Source organism: Rhipicephalus microplus, chromosome 2, assembly GCF_043290135.1.
Source record: "Rhipicephalus microplus isolate Deutch F79 chromosome 2, USDA_Rmic, whole genome shotgun sequence".
In the NCBI taxonomy this organism is placed as follows: Eukaryota; Metazoa; Arthropoda; class Arachnida; order Ixodida; family Ixodidae; genus Rhipicephalus; species Rhipicephalus microplus.
This window is the reverse complement of record NC_134701.1, coordinates 143,085,505-143,113,443: the sequence shown is the minus strand read 5'-3', so window position 1 is coordinate 143,113,443 and position 27,939 is coordinate 143,085,505. Positions and strand designations below refer to the sequence as shown.

Sequence of the window (27,939 nt, the reverse complement as noted above, 5' to 3'; positions counted from 1 at the left end):
TGAAGACTTCTGCTGCGCAGACCGCACTGCATGTGCTGGACACCCTGAGTCCGGTGCTTGCAGCTCTAAAGTAAAACCATGGCCAGCGAGGCACCGTCGTTTCGAGCGGAAGTCAAGAATGCATCTGTGTTCCAGTGGAACGCCAGAGGACTGAAGTCACGCATGTCTGACTTTAGACAATTTGTATTTGTGAACCGCTTCCCCATAATCGTGATTTGTGAACCCAACCTGTGTGCTTCAATCAAGCTGTCAGGATATGAGTGCTTTATGTCCTCCACTCACAGAACCTGCAGCAAAGTTATTGTATTTATGCGCCATAACCTCACTTATGTTCACCACGGAGTCTCGCCTGATGAAGGGAATCAGTATGTGTGCCTTACTGTGAAGAAGGATAAAGTTGCTTTCACGCCTTACTGTGAAGAATGATAAGGTTGCTTTCACGATTATCGGAGCTTACTTATCTCCATCAAGCCGCCTTGACTGCGAGCGCTTACGCGGTATTCTGACATCGACTCCAAGGCCATGGGTGATCACTGGCGACTTCAATGCCCACCATTTTCTATGGGGAAGCTCCAGGGACAACTCTAGAGGAAGAAAATTGGTGTCCTTAGCCTCTGAGTACGAACTCTGCGTTTGTAACAATGGAAGCCCTACATATTTACGCGTATCAGCCTATAGCAGCTGCCTGGACCTTACATTGGTTTCTCGCTCCCTTACCAGGAAAGTGCACTGGTTTTCGGATCTGGAGACGCGGGGCAGCGACCATATACCAACTTACCTGTGTATAGAAGGTTTCACCAGCTCCAAGTCCTCAAGAGGCCTCAAGTACACCGATTGGCCGAAATTCAAAATGTTAATGGAAGACTGCTGTACCGACAGCTCATCATATAACCTAGAGGACTCGATAAAGGATGTCCTGCAGAATACCACGCATACACATTTGACTAGCCACAAGCGCACCGATTTTGACATCGAGCTTGAGAAACTTCGCGCAATAAGCCGTCGTGCAGAACGAAGGTACCGACGGACAAAGTGCATGGATGATTTGAGGCTGGCTAGACGCATTCAAAAGAAAATGCAGCGGCACATGGATAAACTGGCTAGGCGACGTTGGACATCCTTTCGCGAGTCGTTGGATCCACGAAAGCCCCTATCACTGATATGGCGAACTGTCCGGGGTCTTAGCACAACCTTGGGTCAGCGGCACCCGTTTACATCTCTGGCACTTCACCTTCGATGCAGAGAGATTGACGTCGCAGAATCTTTCTGTAGAAGAATTGCCGGTGATTCAAATTTCACAGTATCAAGAACGGGAACTTTTGACAACCCACCGCCCTCACGTGATCCCCGTATGGAATGCCAGTTTTCTATGGATGAGCTAGAGGCGGCACTGGCTCTGTGCAGACGTTCTTCAGCACCCTGTCCTGACGGCATTACCTATCGTGCCCTTTGTAATCTTGGAGACGAAGCTCGGAAGGCACTCTTACGCCTATACAACGACTCCTGGCAGACTGGTACTGTTCCCCAGGCATGGAAGTCAAGTCGCCTCATTCCACTTCTAAAGGCTGGTAAATCTCCTTTGGATATTGCGTCATACCGTCCTATCGCACTTGTGTGGGAAAAACGATGGAACGAATGATTCTAACACGAATGGAGTGGTATTTAGAGCACTACGAAATCTATCCAGTATCCATGACCGGATTCAGGCGCGGCCATTCGTCAATCGACAACGTTGTTGATCTGGTGACATATGTTAAACACCAGTAAGCCTGTAAGAGACTGTGCGCCGCCCTGTTTCTAGACGTTAAGGGGGCTTACGACAATGTCACCCATGAAGCCATCCTTAGTGCTTTGGAAACAGTAGGTCTTGTTGGCAAGATATATATGTGGGTGTACAGCTACTTACAGCTGAGATCCTTTTACGTGATGACAGCGAATGGCCCAACACCTGATTATTACAGCAGCCGAGGAGTTCCTCAGGGAGGAGTGATAAGCCCTACCCTTTTCAACCTAACTCTCATTGGTCTAGTCGAGCAGCTACCTAGCACTGTAGAACTTTCTGTCTATGCTGATGACATCTGCATTTGGACATCAGTTGTGACAAGGGCTCAGCTTCGCGCCCGCCTTCAGAAGGCTGCTACAACGGCGTCATGCTATCTTCGTAAACAAGGCCTCGAGGTGTCCTGTGGAAAATGTGCAGTGGTAGCGTTCACGCGGAAACCAATGTCTGCTTACAGTATATCGATTAATGAAGAATACATATCGTTCAGCAGAAGCCACAGGTTCTTGGGAGTCATAATAGATAGAAACCTGTCGTGGACTCCACACGTGAACTATGTGAAGAAGCGGCTGATCGCAACATGCCACATGTTCAAATTCCTTGCAGGAAAGAATTGGGGAGTGCCCATACCATCCATGCTACAACTGTACAGAGTGCTGTTTATCGGATTCTTACGGTACAGCTTACCTGCAATGTCTAACACTGGCAAGACCAACTTGCGCGCAATTCAGAGCATTCAAGCCCAAGCACTTAAGATATGCCTTGGAGTGGAGTACCCCGCAGTGCTTCAACGGCTGAAACCATTGCCATCGCTCAAGATCACTCGATAAATACGCATATTATTACCGAGACAATGCGCATGCACCTCAGGCATTATGCCAGGACCCCTTCTAACCACCTGGCGAGCCTAGCTGCTGAAAGGCCCCGCACGACATACGGCACTATTGTCTCCAAGCATCGTTCATCGTTTGCTGAGACATACGCACCTGCATCAAAGCCACTGCTTCCTCCTTGGAGCTTGAGCCGGCCGCGAGTTCACTTAATGATTCCAGGAATGAGGAGAAAATTGGACTTACCGACACATGCCCTGAAACAACTGAGTCTATTCCTACTGGAAGAAAACTACAGTAACCACGTGCACATTTACACGGATGGCTCTACTACGCCGTCTAGTTCAGGTGGAGCAGTGGTTATACCATCACAAGGGGTAACTCGGTGTTTTAAGACTTCACATGTGACAAGTTCTACGACGGCAGAACTCGAGGCTCTGCGCAATACACTGGAACACATCAATTCAGAAGAAAGACCGGGTAAATGGGCTGTGTTTTCTGACTCAAAACCAGCGTTACAGTGCCTGATATCAGTTCTCCGACGCGGATGCCACGACCAGTTGACCTACCAAACCGTGAAACTTCACCACTTGTTAATACAAAAAGGCCATGACATCGTCTTTCAGTGGTTACCTGGGCATAGTGGTATAGGCGGCAATGATTCTGCAGATCATGCTGCTCGCACGTCACATAAAGAAGCGAACAGCGTTCCGATACCGCTTTCAAGAGCGGATGCGGCGAGGCAGATTCGTCAACTGGCCCGCAGTCTCACACTGACTGAGTGGAACACACCAAGCATACGACGTACACGACTGCACGAGCTCGACCCTTCACTACAACTCCGGCCTCCACCCGGCCTACATCGACGTGTAGCTTCACTTCTCTATCGCCTTTGGCTGGGAGTTGTTTTCACGAAAGCTTATACCACGTTAATCAGAATTACTGACAGCGCGGCGTGCGATGTTTGCTGCACCGACGAAAAATATCGAACACCTGCTGTGTCATTGTCCTCGATTCGCCTCAGAGAGACAAGTACTTGCCAACGCAATGCGGCGACTGGATGATCGGCCCCTTTCTGTGCAGGTGCTATTACAGCAACGTACACATGCCTCGACAGCCCACAAGGCAGTGAAAGCCCTGCTGCGTTTCCTGAGAAAGACAGGCTTGTGTGAACGCCTCTGACATGCGGTAGAGTTCAACACGCTGCAGTGAAATTACTGTCAGTCTCTCCCCCACCCACTTTTTTACCTCTCTTCCCTCTTTCTCGTCTTTCTTGTCCCCTTCCTTTATCCCCCAGTGTAGGGTAGCCAACCAGATGACTTTCTGGTTAACCTCCCTGCCTTCTCCCTTTTTGTTGCTTCCTCCTCCTTCATTGTCTGTTAGATCACATTATTATTGTGTAAAACACGAAAAATGAGCCCTTAAGTACAGACTTCTTCTCTTATATATATATATATATTTGCTGTAATCCTTGCCTTTGTTGTATGACAATAAAAAAAACATTCCTAATGGAAGGAACATAGCAGTCAGCTTTACGGAAGCAGTAAGATTATTTTTTGAAAACAGAATGACGTAGTTCATGAGAAAGTGTGTGATGAGAAATGCAACGCAAACGACAAGAAACCACGTCCTACTTCTTTGGCTTCTTCTTGTCCTCCGCACTATGGAGTATGCTCCGCACAAAATAAAGTAGTTTATGCAAATATAAATCAACTTCAGCAAATGAAGACAAAAGTTTGCTGTGCTTCGAGAAAATCCATTGCACTATCAAGTAGTCCACCCACCACTAGTGAGTTTCTGGCGGTTGACATGCCGCGTAATAAAGTAGTTTTGTATCGTAACGATACTTAGTTAACCGTTGACAAGCCTCGTAGAGTGCCCGTACCTTTTATTGGGACGGCTTTCTGCTTTCCCACAATAGAGTATGAAGTACTCTAAATCGTTAAACACTTTTCCTAAACACATCTCGCACTCCAAAAAATACGGCTGATTGTGTTGATTTGCCTCGATGAGCAGCTGAAAACACACGGCGAAGAGGCTTTTTTTCGACGATGAAACGCACATTTTCTCAGAGTAAGGGAGGGACAGCTGTAATTTTCACTTGTTCCGTATTAGGCATGTGCCTACTCTAGTACGCATGAATACGTGGTACCCTCTGAAATTTGCGTAACTTGATCCATTTTAAGTTTACTTTAACTTACAACATGAGGATACACAGTGATAAATTGGATTTTGGTGCTCATTTGTAAAATGTATACATTGTCTTTCCTTGTTTAATATGTTTCGTTTGTGAAGGCGCAAGATGAGTGAACAATAAAACTTCCCTTTCTCACTGAAGTTATAATGCAGCTTCAGGTAATCGGCCAAAATTACGTGAGCAGAAAAGAAGCCTAATCTTGAACGTGCCTGTTCTTGTTACAGCTTCATTGGAAAAACAATGTTGAAGCGTTGTTGTGAAATAATCGGTTTAAAGTTGTGCCCGTGTATGCTTGACGGAAAGCAGTAATGATGGGAACCTGGACAGCAGGAAAAGGGTGGTGAGGAATAACGACACAGTGAAGACACGCGGCAGGGCTTAGTGTCATGCCTAAGAAGAACCTTTGTTCTTCTCTTCTTCAGGTTAATAAGTTTTTTTCAACTTCTAGATAGCATTCAGGGTTATGGCTGTCGCACACACAAAAAAAACTCACTGAAGTCACCGTTCTCGCTGAAGTCGCATTGCGACAGATTGTCTTGGCTGCTGTTCAGGTTGCACCGGGCTCGCACCGCCTCCAGCGAAGTCAGCTCGAACACATTGTTCGTGTGGCCCATTATCTGCGAATGATTGATATCGTTGCCGACATATTAAAGAAAACTGAACGTGTCGTGGACATCGTGTTCACTGCTCACAACCTTTACGCAAACACGTGTTTGAGCAGGTATTCACCTCCTACGACATCCCTCTCTCACTGAAAGCCATCGTAAGCAATTGATTGGCCTGCAAGTGAGACCAATGCTACGTGAACCCATGATCCCTCGGAGAAGTAATGATACTACTGCACGTGAACTGTTTGAATTATCTATTTACATAAAGAACCACAAATGGCGTCCGCCGTACGTCAGTCTGCTAATTTGCTAGTGAGATGCATATCGAACGAAATAGTACATTTCGTAGACATAGCGACTACCACTGACAACTATTACGCAAACACGTGTTTGAGCAGGTATTCATTTCCTGTTGCACCTCATTGTCAATGAATGCCTTCTAACCCACTGAATGATCTGGAAGTGCGCGTGGTAATATGAGCTTATGTTTCCGGGTAACAGTAAAAACACTACTACACGTGAACTGTTTGTAACCTACTATTACCATAAAAGCCGCAGGCTACTTGTTTCATGAAATATGCTGTGCGAAAAAACGCCAAGAGCAAGAAACAAGGAGAAACAACCGTAAAACGTAAATCTGTCAGGCTCAGATTAACATAGTCTATAAAGTGGCAGCTTCATATACGCAGTCTTAAAGTATAAATTGCTGTTGTCTTTTTATATTGTATGTTCGTCGGTGACATTTTCTGCTTTCTCCACATCTCCGAGGTATATATGTTAGGCTAAAGCAGTTGAAACGTGATCTCAATGTGTGCGTAGGGGCCTACTTTTCTCTTAGTGGGCACGATCTTTGGACGTCGGAAGTAAGAGTTCGTCACTGAAAAAGTTATCTTTATAATTTACAATATGAAACGCTTTTGATATCTTCCGCTCCTATCCGGTCTTTTCTTGTCTTTCCTAAAATGACTGTTCGATCTAACAACGGCTTATTATTAATATATTTTATTTGCATACACAGATACACTAGGACACAGAGGAAAGAGGGAGAGAGCAAGCTGGCAACTGCCACCAGGAGGGGCACAACGCCTGCTCACTCTTTCAGGGGGATTTGGGGGGAGGGAAGAAACAGAGGAAACAAATATTAGAGGGGAGGAGAGGAAAGAAGATGAGGAAGAGAAAAAAGATGACGAAGACTTCGACAAGTACGAGTGAAAAAAATATCTAAAAATATTTTAAAAAGGAAAAAAAGAAACCGTCTATAAACGGGTGGCCAGGTCCGTTTGGTTCATAAATGAAAGGAGAGCTTGGTGGGCCTGGTTGCGTAGGGAAGCACTACCACTCGGAAAGAGGTAGTCGTCCAGGGTCGCGCACTTGAGTTCGATAAATTTATTTTCTTTATTCAGCAAAGACTGCTGCGTAGCAAATGTGGGACAGTGCACTGCGAGATCCTCAAGTGTTTCGTAGGAGCCACAAGCTGCGCACAACAGGCTGTCCACACGCCCTTGACGGTGTAATCGCTCACGCACCAGCACAGAGCCCACTCTTAGTTTGTACAACAGCGCTCGGGAACTACTATGCAAGCCACGGCCACGAACACGGGCAGAGAACGATCCATTCGCCACACGCTAGTCTGGGTGCAGCTTTAGGAGGTGTATGCACAATTTTGGTTTATTGCAAATGTGGCAATGCACAGCAGAATTGCTTTACTGCGCCCCAGTTAAACAGGTAAAATATTCTTGTAAGCACTCAAGCACACGAGACGTACCAAAGCTGTATATACGTATACACCAGTGGCTCATTTTTAGAGAACAGTTAAACGGCATATTTTGTTATATAAGTAAATGCCCCAACAAGCTAATTTAAGACCTCCCACCTTATGATATCAAGAGGAGCGGAGCTCACAGCTTTTTGAGTCGCATTTAAATTCATTAGTGATCAACAGCCACAAAAAATGGACTATTTTCAGTGACTCTAAGTGGCACTGCAATCACTTCTACCACCTTTACGCCGCGGCTCGTATGAACAACTGGGGTCCGAAATTGCAGAATAGACTCATAATTTCATTGAGAAAGAACATGAAATAGCACTTCAATGGCTCCCAAGTTATTGTAGAATAAGTTTCAATGAATGGGGCGATCGATCTCTGCGTTCTGCCTATAGTGAAAGCGATGAAGTATCAATTTCACTCTCCAGATCAGACGCTGCATGGAAACTCTGCATGCTTTTTCGCACGCGCCCCACGTCTCAATAGACCGAGTCACATTTCACCCATACACGATTATGTACCTTAGAACCAACCCTCAGTCTCCGAATTCCTCCCGAACATGGCCGACGAGACGCTACAATGCTGTGTTGATTATGGTTGGGCGTCGTATTTACCATTGCGTACGTGTTCCGCATATGAATGGCCGACACTGCTGCATGTGACCATGGTGGCAGTGAAAAAGTTGGCATACTCTGTGCGCATGCCCACAATACTGCTCGCAGAGACAGTCTTTGTGCAATGCACTAGATGAACTGGAGAACCAGGCTCTTTCGGAAGAAAAAATTGTGGGTTACCGACAGGACTTCATGTCGCAGAGGAAGGCTGGGAAGGCGCTCCAGCGCATTCTGCGTTCAACCGGCCTCTCCAAACGACTGTGATAGGAACGCGCTGCAAGTGTGCAAATGTATTTTTTTTCCTATTTTATTTTATATCTCCCTGTCTCTATCCTCTTTTCAACCCTCATATCCCTACCCCTTTATAGGGTAGCAAACCAGTTCTGCAAGCTTTATCTACCTGCCTCTTCCTTTTATTTATTTCTCTCCTTCACACACGCTAGTAGAACGCAATAAATAACACGAGTCTTGCACACAATAAATCCTTTCACGTGCTTGTTTAATAGCCCTCGGTTTTTTTTTCTCCTAGCTGCCTACTCTCGTGCTCAAATCTGCTAATCTGCATGGTGCCAAAAGCAATATACAGTGACATCTGACTTTTCAGCTACTCTTTTATGTGTAGGAAACCCTATATACGTACAGCACTGCTTCCTATTCTTTCATACTGTTTGATGCCTCCCACATTTTTTGATAATAATTTGCACTAAAGCACTTTTAAACGTCCAGCGTTCGTCCATGTGTATCACCTTATTTTTGAGTTCTTATTCTCTGTATCAACTGGTACTCGCGTTTGCGAGCTCATGACGCGCCGACTGCCACAATATCTAGAGACGCCTCACTGCTGTGTCTTGTCGCAGATTCGTGCTTAAAGCCAACTGGATGAATAGGCGGGTTGCCTTCGATTGTTGCAGCTAAGCATTTGAGGTTTGCTAGGTAAAACCACTGCATAAGCAAATAGCAGAACAACACCGAAGTTAAGTTGGCTCTTTTTAGGGGCGAAGCTCTTTAAAGCGGCACCCGTTCGTTCCTCGTCGTAGTGCGTAACCAGTCTTATGTTTTGACCTACAAGGTGGTGCCGGTTGGAGATTTCTCCTGTGCGTTTTTGAACAATAAAGAATTCGCAGCATGCGTGTTAACTAAAAGCCAAATTCTCCTGTCTCTCATTCCCCATTAGCAGCCATTGGAACGTACATTGAGCACTAATTGACAAGAACGGTTGCTAGGTTATACTCGCTGAGCGTGACCTCCTTGGTTTTAGGAAGGTTTAGCGAGCGTTGGGCAGCATTGCCATGAACACAGTGAACTAGTATATACCATGAACTCAAGGTGGTTAAAAGTGGGAAGTAGACACGAAGCGCAAGACGTAAAAAAGTGGGCGTGTGACACCGCTCGTTTATTCCTTGGAATGTCCGCTGGATGGCGGTGCTTGTATATGCGGAATATATTGTTACGGGTATTTTAAATACAGGGACGAGAGAAACGAGTGTATTTGCAATATTTACAGTTAGGTGTGACACTCCAAGGCTAATAGCATCTCGCGCTTCGAGCCCGCTTCTTCTTCGTCGATTCGTGTAACGACGGTGGAGCCATGCCCACTGCCTGGTAACAATATCATTAAAAGATGCGAGATGGTGGTACTTGAAGTGTTGAGTAGACGGACGAACGGACACACAGACTGATGCATGGACGGACACACGGATCACTGCACGGACGGATGGACGCTTGGACGGACGCTTGGACGGACGCAGGGGCGGATGCGTGGACGAACGCAAGGACAGACGCACGGATGGACGTGCGGACGCTTGAACAGACGCACTCACGGACGGGCGGATGGATGCATGGATGGTCACACAGACGGACGCATGGACGGATGGAAGAAAGAACGAATGGATGGATGGATGATTCGCCCCACTATCCATCATTCGCCCCGTGGATATGCTGCCATTGTTTTTTTCATCATAGAAGCACCATTTTATGGGGCCGTTGTTAAACTCTTAACGCTTTGAGGCGTTCCCCGTGGAGGTTGTTTCACGGAGGTTAATGCAAACTAATGATTCCAAGTCTATTTGAAAATGCAACACTGCATGCTGAAATAAAACAGGGCAATACGACAAAGAATCAAAAGCATTTTAGAAATTCCGGAGTCGGTGTTGGTGTCGGTGTCTGCGTCAGCATCGTTGGTTGTGAGCGAAAAATCGTCATTCTGTGCGTGACCGAAAAATCAAGAAAGATACGAATAAAATAAACATACTCGATCTGTGTGCGGAGTGAACCCAGGTATCTTGCGTGAGTGGGCGTACTACCACACAACCACGCATCTGCTTGCGAATACTGTAAAACTAACATACTGTGCTTAGAAATGCAGAGAAAGTAACTCTAGTGCTTCAAAAACAAACGCGTGCTTTATACATGCTTCATAATGCAACATGAAATATTGCAGTAATAATGCGTGGCACAAGCGTATACATTGCCATCGGCGGCAAAACAGCAAGTGATTATCATAATGACTTTGCTGTTTAAAGCCGGTCACCCGCTACAAAAGGCACACACGTTTCTGCACATATTTCTCGAAGGCCACGTAAAAGGTTCATAACAAGTTCAAAAAGATTTATTTCACAAGTATCTGAAGTGCGCACTAGAGACAGGTTATCGCTATTACGTTCAACTCCTGGAGGCGAAGCTCAAGGGTGCCTCGTTTTTTGTGCTCTTTTTGTAGATGTGCATTGCCGTACATATGAATTTGTCTTTCCCAATGAATTGTACAAGTGTACTCGACTCGATAGAGAGGTGTCTTAACGGCACAGCTCTTTAGCCAATCATTCCTCGCTCACCGCTTACCGAAAACAGTCTTAATCAGAAATGGGTATGTGCTGCTGAACTTGGTTAAGTCCCTCAACTTGCCACTGGTCCACCATGATTGAGGAAGAGCCGACGAACGACTATGTGCTTCAGAAATTTCTTTAGCCTATCAAAAAACTATCATCGGCAGAAATGGGTATCCCCGTTCATCAAGAATGAATAATTATGTTATTATTAGTAATAATAATAATATTATTATAATGATAAATATTAAAAATAAGAAGAATAACATCTGATGCTTTCTGTACTCTTTCTACTGTGTACACCCTAGATTATTGAAAACTTCGTACTATTTCATAAAACCACTCAATTCTTTGCGATCCCCCAGAGTGGGTATGCACCACAGTGAATGGGTGAACAAGAACAAGTTTCATGAGAAAGGCCGGAGTAAGGGGCTCCGAAAAATTTAGACCATTGCGTGTTCAATAACGGGCGCTGGCACTGCAGAGTGCGAGGATCTCTAGCATTTCGCGTCCATCGAAATGCGACCGTCGCTGCAAGGATCAAACTTCCGACCTTCAGGTTGGAAGTTTGATCCTTGAAGCACTCATGGTTCGAAACCATGAGTGCTTCAAGGTATAGGCGAGCCACAGATGTTCACGCACAGTGTCACTTTTACTCAAACCAAGACTTCTGCATGGCAGATCACAACCGGTGTATTATGAAAAAGAACCGTGCGCGCAATGCACATTGCACCGACATATCTTGTCCCAATGTTACCTTGTTAGTTTCGCCAATAACAGAGTGGTAAAATATAAACTTGGTACTTAAAATGTGTGTTTTTTTTCTTCGCTGGACTGGCCGAAACTATTAAATTTGTGTCGCTGATTGCGTCGTTTCACTAGCTTGGACCGCTTTTTTTTTCTTGCCTTTGAAATTCGGGAGATACATTCTTGTTGACTGTTCTATTGTATTTGGGAGAGACATCAGCACACCTGGTGTATCGTTACCTCAACCTCCCCCTTTTCCCTTCTCCCATGTATATTTAGCTGTAGATTTAAAATATGTTTACTGCTGCTATAACGAGGTTGATCTAACATGGCGTTAGAAAACGCAACAAAATGCTAACGAGATCGAATGGTCACAACATACTGTAAACAACGCCAAAGATGTCAGCTGGAGACCAAGACTTCCCTAACGAAAGAAGCCGTACACCTGTATTGTCGACTTTCTATTGAACAACACTTATTCGTCGTCGTTTGAGCTAAATACCAGTCTTTTTAGGATAATTCCCAATTTGACCTGCGTTGTAAACGAATTCAACAAGTATTTTGTGAGCAGTGGTTACAGCTGCTTGGTTTCACATAAAGACTGAGCCTTTCTAAACATTGCTGCATTTATCTTAGTGGTAGCCAGAATGACAGCTGTTTTTTATGTTTCATCGTTTTACTTTCGATCAATTTGCGAGCTAGGCCTCAAAGCCACCCTCCGACCCATACGCACACACACCTACATCACGCTTCAACTGCTCCAACTTAACATATATTCAATGGCAACACGAAAAAGGCAGATTATGTCGGCAAAGAGAATAGAATATGAAAATGCAAAACAGTATATAATTTAAGACTGCGTATATGGAGCTGACGCTTCGTAGGATATGTTCATCTGAGGCGGACAGATTTGTGTTTCACGGCAGTTTAAAACAATTTCGCTCTAACGTCAACTATACGACGATAACAAAATAATTGCAGTGTGGTACCAGCGCCACTGGTAAGACAATCATTAACTCCACCCGCAGCGTCAGTTTCCCTTTGCCACCAAGATTGCCAGCTGAGCCTTCGCAATAAATTGTTTTTCTCAGATTTCTACCAGCACAACGCGTGACAGACATTGCGGTCGACCGAGATAAAGTTAAATTACGGCCGCTCAACCTAAACTCATTTTGTCCGCGCGTGATGCGCAACTCCACACCCACCCCTCCATCGTCTACCACGGAATAAAAGGCCTACTTATTGCAGAGTCAGTGCCAGATTATTGTGCTCCTCACTTTACTACTGGTGTTTCCGCAGTGACGCGTTGAAGGTCTCGGAAGAAGACTGCGATGATGCTTACAAAAAAAGTTGTGTTCTTGGTGACCCCCTCAGGAATCATTTATTCACCAAGTCAATTTCAGTCACAAACGTAAGGCATTGCGAGAAAAATGAGCCACGAAGTAACACGCCTACATAGCCCTATTCGCTTTTTGTTTAACTATACCTAACTAAATCAAGTCTTTGCTGCCCCTTTAGTATGAAAGTATCCATTTTGGTTACGTATCACTGAAAAAAACAAAAAAAGAGGAACCTACTGCCCTTTATGCATTGTTGATTCCCTTGAATTCCGCCACAAAACTTTTGCCACCGCATTCTTTGCCTTAGCAAACGCACATAAAGAATCTACTGCTACCATCGGTGCCAACAAAGTGCCCAGCTGTCAGCGCAGGCATGGCTCGCGTGGCACGTCTATCCAAGCCACTCCAAGAGACAGCATTTACGCGTCGCTGCCGCAGAAAAAACGGAAACCCAAAGAGCAAAGAAAAAACAAACAAAAGCTACGGAGTCAGCAGCATGTTTTCGCGCATTCCGTTGATTAAATGCCAATGGACGGACGCCCGCCAGCCTTTAGCCTCAACGTCCGAAGTCGTAGGAGATCGCGGGACTTCAGCAACCAATCGTAAGGCCAAGGTCTCACAACCCACGTTTTTGCGGGGCGTACAGAGCCATTCCAAGCTCGCTCTACCAGGCTTCCCAGCACTGCACTAAATATCCGTTCTTTCAGCGGAGAAATCCGTGCTTCTTTTTGTTCGCTCGGACAGAGGTGTTTCCGGGAGTGGGTATTTGCAGCGAAGAACTAGAAAAATGCGTGAAAGTTGTGGATATTTGACAAATGAGGCGTGCCATGTTGGAGGCTTGTACTAGTCGTGTTGACATTTATGAGTCTTTTCACAACTTTTCTTAAAGGTGCACGCAGTGGTGTTTTACGTAGTGCCCAGTGGTGACGACACCTCATGAACTGCGGGTGTGTTTCTTTAAGGTCTTCAAGTTCTATAGCGCGTTAATAAAGACGAGAGTCTATCTTAGGATACTTGGATGCTGAAATTCTAGGGGTGGAGCTCCTCTTGGTCTAATTTTGTCCTGCGTCAGGCGTAACCGGCAGTATCAGACAGACAGACAGACAGACAGACAGACAGACAGACAGACAGACAGACAGACAGACAGACAGACAGACAGACAGACAGACAGACAGACAGACAGACAGACAGACAGACAGATGGACGGATGCGTGGACTAACGGATGCATGGACTAACGGACACGGACACAGACAGACAGGCGGACGGATGGACGGACGGACGGACGGACAGACAGACAGACAGACAGACAGACAGACAGACAGACTCATGGCCGGACGCTTCGCCCCACTGATCATCATTCACTCCGGGCACATGTTGTGATTTTTGTCTGTCTGTCTGTCTGTCTGTCTGTCTGTCTGTCTGTCTGTCTGTCTGTCTGTCTGTCTGTCACTTACACGATTTAGCCCCCTAGCCGAAGTCTGAGCACTTCATCCTCGACGCCCAGCCATCTTGATCTGGTGGCTGCATTCGTACTTGTGCATATAATCGGATCAAAAAGCAAATATTACGCACATCTGAGGGACAACATCAATACCTAATTATTATTCGGTGTGTTGCTTTACTAAAAATACCCATATACGTCACTCTAAACATGCTACTGTTTTTTATGCTGCGATAAAAGTTTGATGCTATGCACACAAAAAAATTCCGCCATATCCACGAAGTGAATGATGATGAGTGGGCGAAGCTCCGGAGGTAAACCTGGTAAACCATGAATCCTCTGTACATTTTGCCCACTCGATTTTATTACATCGCTCCCCCTAGCGTACGTCGCCGCACTAAATCGAACGATTGCCTTCAACCAATGACACGCGCCATATGTGACATCATTCCTATTTTATAAGATCTCGCGTCTTTCATCAACTACAAGTACCGCTTTCTAGTTTATAACATCTTGCATCTTTTCATCATCAGCTACAAGTACCACCATCTAGTAAACACTACAAGAACTAAACGAGAGGTGGCTACATACAGGAGACGGTACCGTCATCTAGTGAACACTGCAAGAACTAAACTAGAGGTGGCTACATACAGGGGACGGTACCGCCATCTAGTGAACACTGCAAGAACTAAACTAGAGGTGGCTACATACAGGCTACAGGGGACGCACCGCCCACGCCCTAAGGAGCTTCGCCCCTATAATGCGTGTCTTTTACGCTTCGCTTGAAACGCGACGCTATGCACGAAAAAGTGCTCTGCCAACGACTCGCTCCTGCCACCTGCCAGTGGCCCTCGATTCTGTAGAAGCTCTTGTTTCTTATTGTTACGGATGTGATGTTCGCGTTACAATATAACTGCCAGATGGCGTTGATACCTTTCGCAGCACCTCAATAGAGAACACCTTCGTGTTTTGACGACATTTGCAGCAAAGGATGCCGATAGGTGGCCAATTTCTTGTGTTTCTTTTTCTCAGTGTAATGTAACTACAAAGTCGTCCCTTCATGACCTCTTTTCCTTCTGCCTTTTTCTTCATCTCTCTCTCTCTCTCTCTTTCTCTATCTGTTTTCTCTTAGCTACAGAGCCTCAAGGCACCTTGTAACACTGCGTCTAACAGCAATGTCCCATGGACTCGGTTTCCTGCTGCATGAATACTGTTTCGACAGAAAACAACCAAGAAAACTCTAACAAGTGTACCGCTACACCACTACCAAAAAGTTTACTAAGGAGTAAGGTCCTCCAATTGTAGCCATAGTTCCATTTTCTGACACCTTCTGTGGTAGACTAGCGGCCATAGTACAGCTGTGGTTTATATGCCATTTTCCGTACACTGAATTTAGGAGAAGAACCAACCAATCCCGAATATCCGGATTGTTAACCTCTACTTCATGCGTGATACCCCACTGCAGCATAAAAACAGTGCACTTGAAAGTCTTCTTGCATGAGCTTCCTATGAATTAGTTCTCGATCAAGTGTGAGTGAGTGAGAATTTATTAGAATGCAGAGAGGTCGGCCTGAGCTGGTTCGCTCTAGCCTGCTACTCTACACAGGGGATAAGCGAAGTCAAAGGAAAGAGGAATGAAGGACGTTGATGAGGACAAGAATAGGTGGTGCGTATATACAATAGCCACTTAGCATAGAACCATACAGCCTAGCATCTAGTCTAGTGCTTTTGATAAAGTCTAAAACAGCACTTGTAGCATTTTTTGACTCTGGTGCTCATTGCTGACAAAACGTGGCGTTCGTCCAAAGCTTGCCAACGTTGATGTTAGCATTTTCTATTAGCGCCACGTACAATGGGTAGTCATAAAATATATAAGCTAAAATTTCGCGCACTTGGCAGCGCTCACAATCCGGGCAGTCCGCACTGCCTGATTAGATGGGTGTAGTGACAAGTGAAGATGACGCCCAGGTGAATCCAGTGCTGCGCAGTGAGGTGCTGGCCACGTCACTGCGTGGGGCTGCTCGGAGGGTGAGTTTTCGAGCGGCCGCGTGAGCGTATTCATTAGCCGACAGTGACGCATCACCAGGACTCCATAGCAAGTGTACGATGGGAAACGTGTGACATTGGTCACATATTACACGACACAGACAATACTAATGCATAAGCATTCATTGATTGCGGCTCCAGAGAAACACGGGCGCGCGTGTGAGTATGTGTGTGGCTGTGCCATATGGGGGAGATTGTGGCCAAAAGGAGCTGACTAATACAGTAACTACCCCTGTAAAGTACAGTGTCAATTTGGTTGCTTGCAACGCGCTAAAGATGTTAAAGCGGGAGCAATAGAAAACATGCACAGCCTCTTTTTGCGCCATCTAGCGGTGAAACAAACCTTCAGTCATTAATGGTAACCCCGTGAAAGGGGAGCACGTTGCAATCTTGCCGCCGATTTCATATCACCAATGACTGTAGGTATAGCTCGCCACTAGATGACGCGAAGAGAGGCTGTGTATGCTGTTCTCGCTTGAACGCGTTGCAATCAGCCGCCGGAGCGCACAGGCCACGCGATTGCATGTTTCAGTTTATAAACATTGACTCTCTACAACACGTAATTCACGCCTCAAGTTGCCGTACCATACAGTCTTGCCCTCGGAGAGACTTTCATCAAACAGCAAAAATGGCTTGATCTCCTGTTTCCTCCCACGAATGAAAATTATGTTGGAATGAATATATTATTTATTTATTTATTACTGCTGGCTTGCTTTGCAGGCCATAAACAGGAGTGAGTTGTACGAAAAATTAAAAGAAACAAAAGTAACACACTGTCAATACACATTTTTGAAAAAAAGAAAAAAGATGTTCAGATATCTGTCTTGAACAGTATTTGCAGTGTGAGAAATACTAGAAACAGTGCAATATAGAAAAACGCAAAGTATTGCAGGTGAAAATGCCAGCAAGCAAATACATGGATAATAAACAACAGAACAAAAGATACAAACCGTAGCTAAAAAAAGTAACGACAAAGAAATAAAAAAAAACGCGACATGAATGCGCAAAACCACACTTATTTACTGAGGGCTCAGCTCAGTAACAAAAAGAATATTTTTGTGTTGAAACACCTTGTCGCATAGATTGTCACCTTGTGTCATAGTAAGAGCATGGACAAAAGACGATATGGGTGGGCTCTGCAGTACATATTCAGGCAATGCATTCTATTCATGGATGGTACCAGGAAAAAAAGACTGTTTGAAGATGTTTGTTCAGCAGGAATATTCAGTTAATTTGAGTGAATAAGATGAGCGAGTAGGGTGCCAGCCTCACGATTTGATCTACAAATCTTTGTCTATTTTAACATGTTCATGGTGAATTGGGTATAACATTTTAAGTCTTTCTCTACGGCGTCGTGTCTCTGGAGGTTCAAGGTTCGCGTCTTGTAGTAAAGCACTTACGGATGTTTGACGATGATAAGAATTGAAAATGAGTCTGACTGATTTTCGTTGTATGCTCTCGATTTCTCTTGTAGTTGATTGGTTGTACGGACCCCAGACAGGAACAGGATTCTACAGTGGCCTAATATATGTATTGTATGCCAATAATTTTATGTTACTCGTGCATTTAGACAAGGTTCTCCTCAGATATACAAGCTTTTTCATGGCTTTATTTTAAATGTAAGCTATGTGGCTATTCCACCTAAGGTCCGACGTGATAACTAGACTAAGATATTTATATTCAGTAACAAACAATAAGTTATGACCGCTGATGCTGTATACAAAGGGTAATGAATTCTTTTTGCGTGTTATGGCCATTGAAACTGTTTTTTTTTTTTAGGTTAAGGTTCTTCTGCCATTCTAAGCACCATGTAGCTATTACGGATAAAGATAAATTAAGAAGAATCTGATATACCTGGCTGCGAATTCTTTGGTAATGTATAGAGTCGTCTGCAGACAGTCGAATTTTTACTTGTATGTTTTTATTATGTAATTATTAACAGTAGGAAAATATAGGACCTAGGACTGATCTATATGATGCACCAGACTGCACACCAGATGAGACAGATTTAGCGTCTTCAACAACAACTGTATGCCGCCTACCAGTCAAATACGCCTCTATCCATCGAAGAAAACCGTCATTATTTAGAATAGGTTTTAGTTTTGATAACATCTTTTGATAGGATACACGGTCGAAGGCCTTCTCAAAATGTAAGAATTATATTACGATCTGACCTTTGTTGTTCAGTATTGCCGCAATTTCTTGTACAGTTTCCAGTAGTTTGGTTACAGTTGATTTTCCGTGGTAGAAGCCGTGTTTCCGGGTATCACAGAGACCATTATTTTCAATAAAGCCTGAAATGTGCTTAAATATATTGTGTTCCATGAGTTTTGATGACGTGCAAAGTAATGAATTAGGACGCTAAGAGGCAAGCAGTGAATGATCTGTTGATTTAGGGATAGGTCAATTTCGCATGCTTCGAGTCATGAGGTATTTCTGCACATGAAAGCAATTTTTTGAAGATAATGCAAAGATATTTGGCGCACCATTCGGCGTATCTACGGGGGAAGGCATACGGTATTTCATCGACACCCTGCGATTTTTTTTACATCAATGTCAAGAAGCATGCACAACACTCCCAATTCATTCACATCGAGAGGCGTATGGGTGGAATCTCATCAAGAATAGGTATGGGTGGTATCTCGTCATTGTCGTTTGTGAATAGGAAGCAGAGTGCTCGTTCAAAGCATTTGCAATTAATATAACTGACATCACACAGCCGACGCCCCAAATTATCGTGCTACACAGTTAACAAAGCATAAAATAAAGCAGGACAGTGCCACTGTCACAGCAAGTAGTCGTTCTCAACAACCTGAGCAGAAATGAAAAACGCCACTGCAAGCCATTGCGAGTAACCTTAATTAAATACACATTAGTGTTCGCTAAACGACATCAGCGACAGTTCAACGGTGCTTCGTGCTGGTCAAATATTGGCTAACAATCGCTTATTCCTGCAAGCCTTGCCTAATTAATTAATTTTGCCGGCTCTTTTGCCAAATTCTTTGCTATTTATGCATAATTTTGCCTATATATTGGCTCTCATTGACTATGTTAGCCGATGTCCGCTGAAGCGTGCTAGTATTCGCTAAGTGAAAAACAGTATATCACTACACCTTTGCCCTTACTGGCGCGACTCACCGACTTCCAGGAGCACTCCACCATGGGCTTGGTGAGGTCGAACACTTCGGGTATCCGCTTTCCCACCACGGCGGGCATGACGGCTTGCAGGCTGTTGCCGATGTTGGTGATGGTCAGGTTCTCGTCGAAGACCACGCAAAATGGGAATATCTCGAGGAACACGAAAGCCTTGACCGGTAGCAGAGTTCGGCTCACCATGTCCTCTTCGTCCTGCTCAACAGAGACACATGATTAGGCTTCCGAAACTGCAACGTTAACAATAGTTCTCTTCCGTGGACGCAGCTGATTGTGAAAAGCATCAAAGTACGAAAGTACATCACTGGGTCAAATGGTGACCTTTTTGTTTGTCTCATACTCCTATTTAGTCGTAGTTTCTTGTCTTTTTGTTTCTTTATTTCTATTTGGCTCATCCTACCTTCAACCTTCTTTCCCATTTCATCGTTTCTAATGTTCACGCCTTCATTGTGAACCTCTCATAGGTGAAAAGTTGTGAGCGTGCTCCCTAGCTATATGTTTTTAATCCTACGCACATGCGTTTATGCCTGTACATTTTCATATCAACCATTATTAACCAAAACGTAAATTCGTAATCTTAAGTTGAAAAGACGCAGCCTTTGAAACTTAACGTACCTAGTGGATTCACACATAATTCGTGCAAGCTAAGCTGAATCATACCCTTATTTCAACTTGGAATGTAAGGAAGCACAAGAACTTCAAAACTGTCTAGTATGATGGTTAGAAATCTGAATGCATGTCTTCCGAGGTTTTAAATTTTCCCAAAGTCTTGATTCTTTCTTTTGCAGTGCATTGTTCAGTTCTTTGTAACATATTCATTAGCTAGTTCCACGTGCGAAGTTGTCTTTCTTTAGCAATTCCTTTGCTTGAAACTACTATTTTCTTTAATCCTATCCGAATGTGATACATTGCGAAGAGTCTCCTTGGCACATGTAGTGTTGTAAGTAGGAAGCGTAGAAATCCACCAGGCATCAGATAATGTGAATTGAACAATCAGCAAGAATTTCAACGGCCAAGCTACTAAAAAGCACTGATACATATTTATACATCCTTGTCAGCAAAAGCATCAGCAATGTGAGCAGCTACGTAGGTTCGCATGTTCGCGTGTTCGCTGACGGCCGCGTGGTGGGTATACTTCGCTGGTTCACAAAAGGGAGAACAGTGGCGTAGGGTACACTTCACAACGGTACTTGTGCGAGGCATTCTGGGATAGTTTTTATATGCCTACCCTTCTTTTCCTCCTCTCCTCCTCCTTTGAATACATAATGTCACGCTCACAAGCGTTTTTTTCTTTTGCTTTTTGGTTAAACTTCTTGTGCACGAGGCCCGATTAGGTCATCGCATTGTACCCTTGAAGGCGAAGATCAAGCATTTTTTAAGTTCTTAAATATATGTATGCGTGACAGTTCATTGAACCACTAAGCGCACACGTGAAATTGCTTTCTGATATTTAAAACTTGACAGGTCACACATTTACGTCATTCAAATTGCGGTAAACACAGCGTTGTAAGGTGCCAGACTAAAACAACGCCACATTATTCATGAATCCGCCTTTCCCCAAACCTACGTTCTGAAGTGAACTTTTAGTTTTTCTTCTTTTTTTTCAGTAACAAAATAAAACGTTCGAAATGGAACACGACAACGGGAGGTGCTGCGGTTGAATAAATGCGGTGGCTTACCCTTGAATGTCATGCAGATAAGCCATGCTACCAGGCAAAGCCATCAGTGAAGGCAAAGGAGACTCGGTGTTAAGAGAGTCGAAAAGAACAGTTGAAATAAAAAAAAAGCAGTTTCAATAAACGTCACTCTACACGGCGGGAAGGCCATGCCAAATGCTGCCTCTTGGTTTAGCTTTCTAGGCATCCTTACACGGGTTCCAATACTTGACGTTACACTCCCGCTGAATGAATAGATCTCATGCAAGAGACAAATGAAAGAAAACGTTTGCGTGGATTTATAAGATGATTCTTCCATATAATAACTCTGTTGTATGACGGGAGAAGAGAAAAGCACAATGTTAACATCCCCTTTCGTGTAACGATTTGTTGTTATGGCAAGAAGGAGAAGAAGGCGTCGAAATCGACAAGTAAGGAGCTGGTAGGACAGAACTCCGATCTATAAGTGCATTTCAGCCACACGTTATGTGTACTCAAGAACACATGCAATTCGGACGAAATGCAACCCAGCAGGCATCCAGTCTCGTTGCGTGCGCATACGTCTTCGTATGTTTAGCTCAGCTTCAAAACATATGCTCATTTTCTTTTTAGGTGTCAGTTACTGTAGCTTCTTGTTTACAGTGAAATGCATTGTCTGCTTCCCCATACCGTATCCTAATATAGTGTTGGCCGAGTGAGCTAAACGTAAAACGCAGATTGTAGTTCAACACTCTATAATAGATATATTGCTTATTAGAAAGCTTATTGGCGCGTAAGCCTTTCAGATTTCTCCGAAAACCACGCAACATAATCGGGTGACCTAAATATTCTCCATTTCGCAGTAGCAGCACTAGTACTGATAAGTACAGAAGTACAGATAAACACAGAAGTGTTTAAAAGAGCAAGCAAAACTGGGGTCTTTCACAATATCAATGTAATCTTCAGTTATACTATTTCGGTAGTGTTTGGAACTCGCATATTATTTTATTTGATAGGTCCTTCATTTCTTCATGAAACCTCGCTTCCCTGGTGTCGAGGTAGATCTCAATAGCCCGATAATTAAACCAGCTGGAATGCTCTTATATATATGGTGCGTCTAGCCAACTTGGCACACTTGTTTCTTTTACGCCACCAAGCTCCCCTTACGATTATTTTATTGTCTGGGCTCTTTCTCTCTCTCTCTTTCTTTCTCTCTCTTTCTCTCTCTCTTTCTTTCTCTCTCTTTCTCTCTCTCTTTCTCTCTCTCTCTCTCTCTCTGCCCCGCCGCGGTGGTCTAGTGGCTAAGGTACTCGTCTGCTGACCCGCAGGGCGCGGGTTCGAATCCCGGCTGCGGCGGCTGCATTTCCGATGGAGGCGGAAATGTTGTAGGCCCGTGTGCTCAGATTTGGGTGCACGTTAAAGAACCCCAGGTGGTCTAAATTTCCGGAGCCCTCCACTACGGCGTCTCTCATAATCATATAGTGGTTTTGGGACGTTAAACCCCACATATCAATCAATCAATCTCTCTCTCTCTCTCTCTCTCTCTGTGTGTGTGTGTGTGTGTGTGTGCGTGCGTGCGTGTGTGTGTGTGTGTGTGTGTGTGTGTGTGTGTGCTTGCGTGTGCGTGCGTGTGTGTGTGTGTGTGTGTGTGTGTGTGTGTGTGTGTGTGAGACGATGGATCAGTTGTCTTTATGAACATTACCTCGTGTGTGTGCAGCCACAAGAAAAGATTTTTTTGCTTTTATGGATGACATGCAGAGTCATGCGTTAAGGCAGCGGCTTGAAAATTTATTGAACTTAGTACGGTCCTTCTATTCTCCTAAACGTGCAGTTTTTCACTAAAGCGGACAGAAGCAGTATTAGGTACGAATATTTTATTTTGTTTCAAATAAGGTACATTGCTAAAGAAGTTAGTCTCATCTTAAGAATGTCGCACAACAGGCATTTCCACCTGAGGAAAGTCCCATTTAAACCGCTTTCTCCACTTTCTAATTGATACGGCAAATCCTCGTCCTTCCCATGAAGCGGCATGAAAGAAATTTCAGTGTGGCTACTCAACGAAAAACTTTGTGTACCAGATAGGAATCAAGCTCGTCTACCGCCCGTGGTAGGAAAATTCCGCTATTGTCAAAAGTCTACGTGACTAATTTTGTTGGCTTCTATGTTTCTTTGTTAGTTTGAAAGAACTTTGGGATACATAAAATGCAGCAGACAATAGAAAACCTAGCCATCAAAATGTGAGTTTCAAGATGTGACTTAGCCTCTAATAATATTAATAATTATTACTTTCAAGATACTTCATAGCAAAACTGCGCTAAGATAAGCGATATACGCTTCATCGTTGCTTTTTTACGAGCACTAGATAAAACAAAGCCAGGATAGAAGACAGGATGAGCACTCATTGTTAACAATCTCGTGAGTTTTTTAAATGACCCCTAGAAAGCACACTAACTCGATCACTTGCGGGGGAGTGCTCATCTTGTACTTGTATTATCTGGAGCTAAAACAAACAGCTAGAATGAATACTCATTCGGTCAACTTACTGCATTACTGGTATGTGCTTGCTCCTTGACCATTATAACAATTGCCTACCTGTGTGCCCACTTGACGGCTTCTTATTAAGGAGTCCAGGACCTTTGCCGATACGACAATATTGTTTTCCAACTGACAAAGAAGCGCGGCCATGCAAAAGAAAGAAAGCGAAACAAGCGTCACTTTTTTGCAAAGCTTTTTTGCATTGGACTTCAAAAGAATGCAACAGAACGTAATGGCCATGCACCTATGAACCAAAAGGGTGTGATTGAATCCAGTAAAGCGTACGTCTCCTTCACTCCAGGCTTGCGTGCTCTGTTACGCAAACCATGCGGGCACACTGCAAATTTATGGTATTCGTGAAGAATTGCATTACACAACAAAAAGTCTTATGTCGATTTTTCGCAGCAGGTGTACGTGTAGGTAGACCTTTCGTGGGAGGTTTACGCCAATATGACCCACCAGGCAAGTGTCTACGCCAAAGTTTGCCTCACTCACTGGCACACGCAATGACTCCGCCCGTCAAATAAGTTAACAGCTGAACGCGAACGAACTGTTTTGTTGGAAGCAGGACAACAAATGAAAGCATGGGCAGTAAAAAAGAAAGAAATCATGCCTGATGCAGCTTTTCGTAACGTTACTCAGCACATATGGCACATTTTATGCCATGTTTTGCTTGGAATATTACATGAACGTAAGCTACGAACAGCTAAATTCGGTCCTATCCCAAGTCCACATAACTGGCGTTAGTGCTGTTTATCACAACTCACTCTTTAAGCAATTTGTTTCTATAACCATTCTTGTAAGGAGTGTTTTCTTTCTTTATCGCGACATAGCCAGTAGTCTCACTGTTTTATAAAAGAAACAAAATATAAATTGCCTTGAAGCGCTTGAGTCAGCATGCAATAACGTCGACAGCCAAGCGATCACGAAAAAACTTAAAAGTGATTCTTCTGAAAGTGTCTACTGGCAGAGCATGAATGTTTTCTAATAAGTGGCGTCATCACCGCGAATAGTGACCATGAGGCTCCTCTTCATTAACGCCGTGCTATTCTATACAGCCTCTTGAATTGTGTGATACTTCCTGACAAAGAAGATATTCGGAAATGACATTAAAAGGGGGGGTGGAATGGAAAAGGGAGGAAGGTTTCAAACGTTGCTGTCAAAGAAAATGATAGGCTGGAGGGTTGGTTCTGCGACTACAACGTTTCTTCGCAAATGTCGCTTCGGCATTTTAAATTTAATTCATTGGGTACGCGGCAGAAGAGCAAGGTGTGTCAACGTAACTTTTAGTGTTGGCAAATGCAAAAATTGTAGTGATTGATGTATTGTTGTTAGATCACTCCGCCCTGTAATGCCCTTGGGCCCTTGTAATACGAAACTAAATAAATGAGTACTATGCCCTTCTGCAATCAGCTTATGGTTCGGACAAGGGCAAGGGAAAAAAATTCGTGTGAGGGTGTGATATCAGAGAAAGTTCAACCACTTTTGACGCATGTCTATGGGTAATGCCTCTTTCGCCTCTCCCTACCTGGCGGTGCCAGAGGGCATACGTACCACTAAAGCTACGCGTCGTCTGCTTAACATGCTGCAAGGATTCACTCAATTGTTCGCGCCCATTATTCATTATTGAAAGAGATTATTTTTTATGCGAGACAGCTTGTGGCGGAGTTCAATCCGGTGGTGTGCGGCGTGACCACCCGAGGGAACTCTGGCGCTAGTGTCTATGGGAGCTGCAACGCACGGCGCTTCAGCAAGCATGGGAATTATGGGTAGTGCACGGATTTGTCTAATCTTCGTACTTATGGCTCCGTGTGTGTTCGTGCGGCTTGGAGCTCTTTTCTCACGAAACGACAGTGTCAAATGGTAGCGGTTGCGCTTCACCACTTTATTTTTTTAGGCTTCCCATTCAAAATCAGGTCACTAAATTCAAGAGAGTTTGTTCTCCACTTTGAACCACAGCAATGAATGAAGCCACAAGGGCCATTCGCCATCCGCTAGTATGACGACTAGTCAAACCTGAGTACTACCCATCATTCCCATGGTCGCTGAATGATCTCAGCGCCAGAGTTCCTTCTACTTAATTTTGGGGAACTTTATGACAGTGAAGGCACTGCGACTTTTCCCCTTTACACTCTCTAAGCATTCATGTGAGGGCCTCGGGGATCGAGATTCTGCAGATGTGCGATGAACGAACGCGTTGTATCCTAGTCAGATCGCACTGGCACGCGCTAGTGCGTTTGGGCTCTGACTCTTCCTCTTACACTCTCGGCAATCTTGTGATGGCGCCGGAGAACGAGATTATGAGACGCGCGCTGAATTCACGTGCTCCCACGTGGCGTGGCGACGAACGGTATGCTCCGAAAAGAATTTGGGACGAGTAACAGTAACAGAAGCTACAGTGAATTCGTGGTGTGCTCCACTTGCAGGAACGCGTTAACAACGGGCAAGGTGCCCGTGATGAACGGAACTTTAGTTCGACCCATGCGCAGCTTCGCATGCTACTCATATATATCATTTAGTGGGAAGACATTGTAATTTCTTACTGAGTGACTGATTCAAGCTTGTCTAAACTGCGCTACGAAAAATTACTCCACCTGAAATGACAGATGATAGCAAACCTAAGTATCGAACTCGCTGAAGGCTAGCTGAGGAACACTCTAAGCTTCCTGAGCTTTTTATGCCAGCTCCGGATGGTTTTGAATCGACTTGACCCCGGACCATTTTGTGTGCAGAAGATACTAGGACCTTGGGCATCTGCCTCAGTTGCGCAGAAAGCAGCTAAAGCACTGCTACTTTACCTTAAGTCAACAAATCTGAGCGACTGCCTGTAAACTGTGTGTGCTCCCCGAGTGTGCTCGTGATTGTGTGTACCTTCTCATCTTTCTGCAACCTCTTTTCTCCCCTTTATCCCCTCCCCAGTGCAGGGTAGCAAACCGGATGTGCGTCTGGTTAACCTCCCTGCCTTTCCTTGTATCTTTATCTCTCTCTCTTAGGCGGTAATCTTTAGCCGTACCAACGCCTCTTCTATTTTGTCAATGTCAGTCAAATCCGCCTGATACAGCCGTTTACCATCGTTCTCTCTAACTGCTTCTCTGCCCTCACCCATCGCCTATAGCCTTCGCGTGTGCTTTGGTGTCATGAGGGAGGGAGCCCCCTCATGCACTGCCTCACGTGGGAAATGAAGTAATATTTCGTGCACTTGTGTACAGATCCGGGGAACGCCGTCTTGCATGCCTCTTGTTCACTACACTCTAAAAAGGTTATCCGGAAGAACTGTGTAGTTACCTTGAAAAGGGCTCTTAACTCATCCAAACGAAAAAAAATGTGCGGAAAAGATTGCACACGGTACGGCAAGGAGGGGCACTTTCCTCCTCGCGGAGCAAAGCGTCCGTTTTTTTGCAGTAACTGCACGAATGTTCGCACCGTGTGCAAACGACTCCACAAGCCTCTTTTCTTTCAGGTGGTTCCGTAGCGTGGTGTGGTGTAGTGGTTAGTGTACGCACATGCTGAGTGTGTGGTCGTGAGTTCGAATACCAGAAGTGTGCTGTAATTTTTCTGTAATATATTTCTGATTGCGATGCTTGCACATCGATCACATTTCTAATCAAATGCCAGAATGCACATCGAAAGGCTGGTTAAGTCCGGCAAAACTAAACCTTAATTTTTCTTTTGCTAACTGTTACTCCTTTAAAGAGTAACTGCGAGAGCACGGTTACTCTTTCGCAGTTACTCCCAAAATAGTGCGATGAGTGTAGCAAGGTGTGACACCTTTGAAGGAGCAACCCCAATTCCTATTTTCCTTTTTTACATCTTACAGTGTATGTTGGCGGTGACGCTAGCTCTGTAATAAATACGATCCTTTGAAATAACGTGTCACTGGTTGTGGCGCTATGTGGGCAACCAATGGGGAAGCGTCACTGGCACGCTACTGTCATGCGTGCGACGTGACGCGGTGTAGGCGTTGCTTCAAGCCACAAAAAGGAAACAGTAAGGGATAAATCCGACAGACCTACAATATTGCAGTAGGAAAGACGTCTACCACATCTCCGGGAGAAAGGGCTCAGAAGCACGTGTGACGCATGCAGCGCAACCCCTCATGCAGCATCGCATCGCGACTATTTCCGGAATGAAGGTGGACTGACGGCTCCCGTTGATAAGCGCGCCTTTGCACTCACATTGAAATATATAAAGGAGGTGGTGACCATACCTTCCGTCTGAAAACTGGAGAGTGAAATGCTTCACAAGCTGCCATAAGCGAGCTGCTGCTTACTGTATTTCAAATATTTCCTTTATTATGTCACCATCCCCACCATCATTGCCGACATAATTTGCAGACCATTGTATGACCACTGCATGGTGAAGGCCTATTCAAATCATCTCCAGTGTAAATTGTCCTCTAACCAAGCCCCAGCTCTGCCCCGCCGTG

At 44.6% G+C, this 27,939-nt stretch overlaps 1 protein-coding gene across 1 annotated transcript in view; it reads right to left on the bottom strand.

The window, feature by feature from the left end:
* LOC119170684 (soluble guanylate cyclase 88E) overlaps positions 1-27,939 on the bottom strand; it is a 433,074-nt gene that overhangs the window by 48,127 nt on the left and 357,008 nt on the right. Inside the window, exons 5-7 of the mRNA XM_037421913.2 lie at positions 23,571-23,642; positions 19,330-19,539; positions 5,301-5,424 (exon numbers count right to left, since the gene is read on the bottom strand). Of these exons, the coding sequence (XP_037277810.2) occupies positions 5,301-5,424; positions 19,330-19,539; positions 23,571-23,642 (406 nt within the window). The remainder of the gene's footprint in view (positions 1-5,300; positions 5,425-19,329; positions 19,540-23,570; positions 23,643-27,939) is intronic.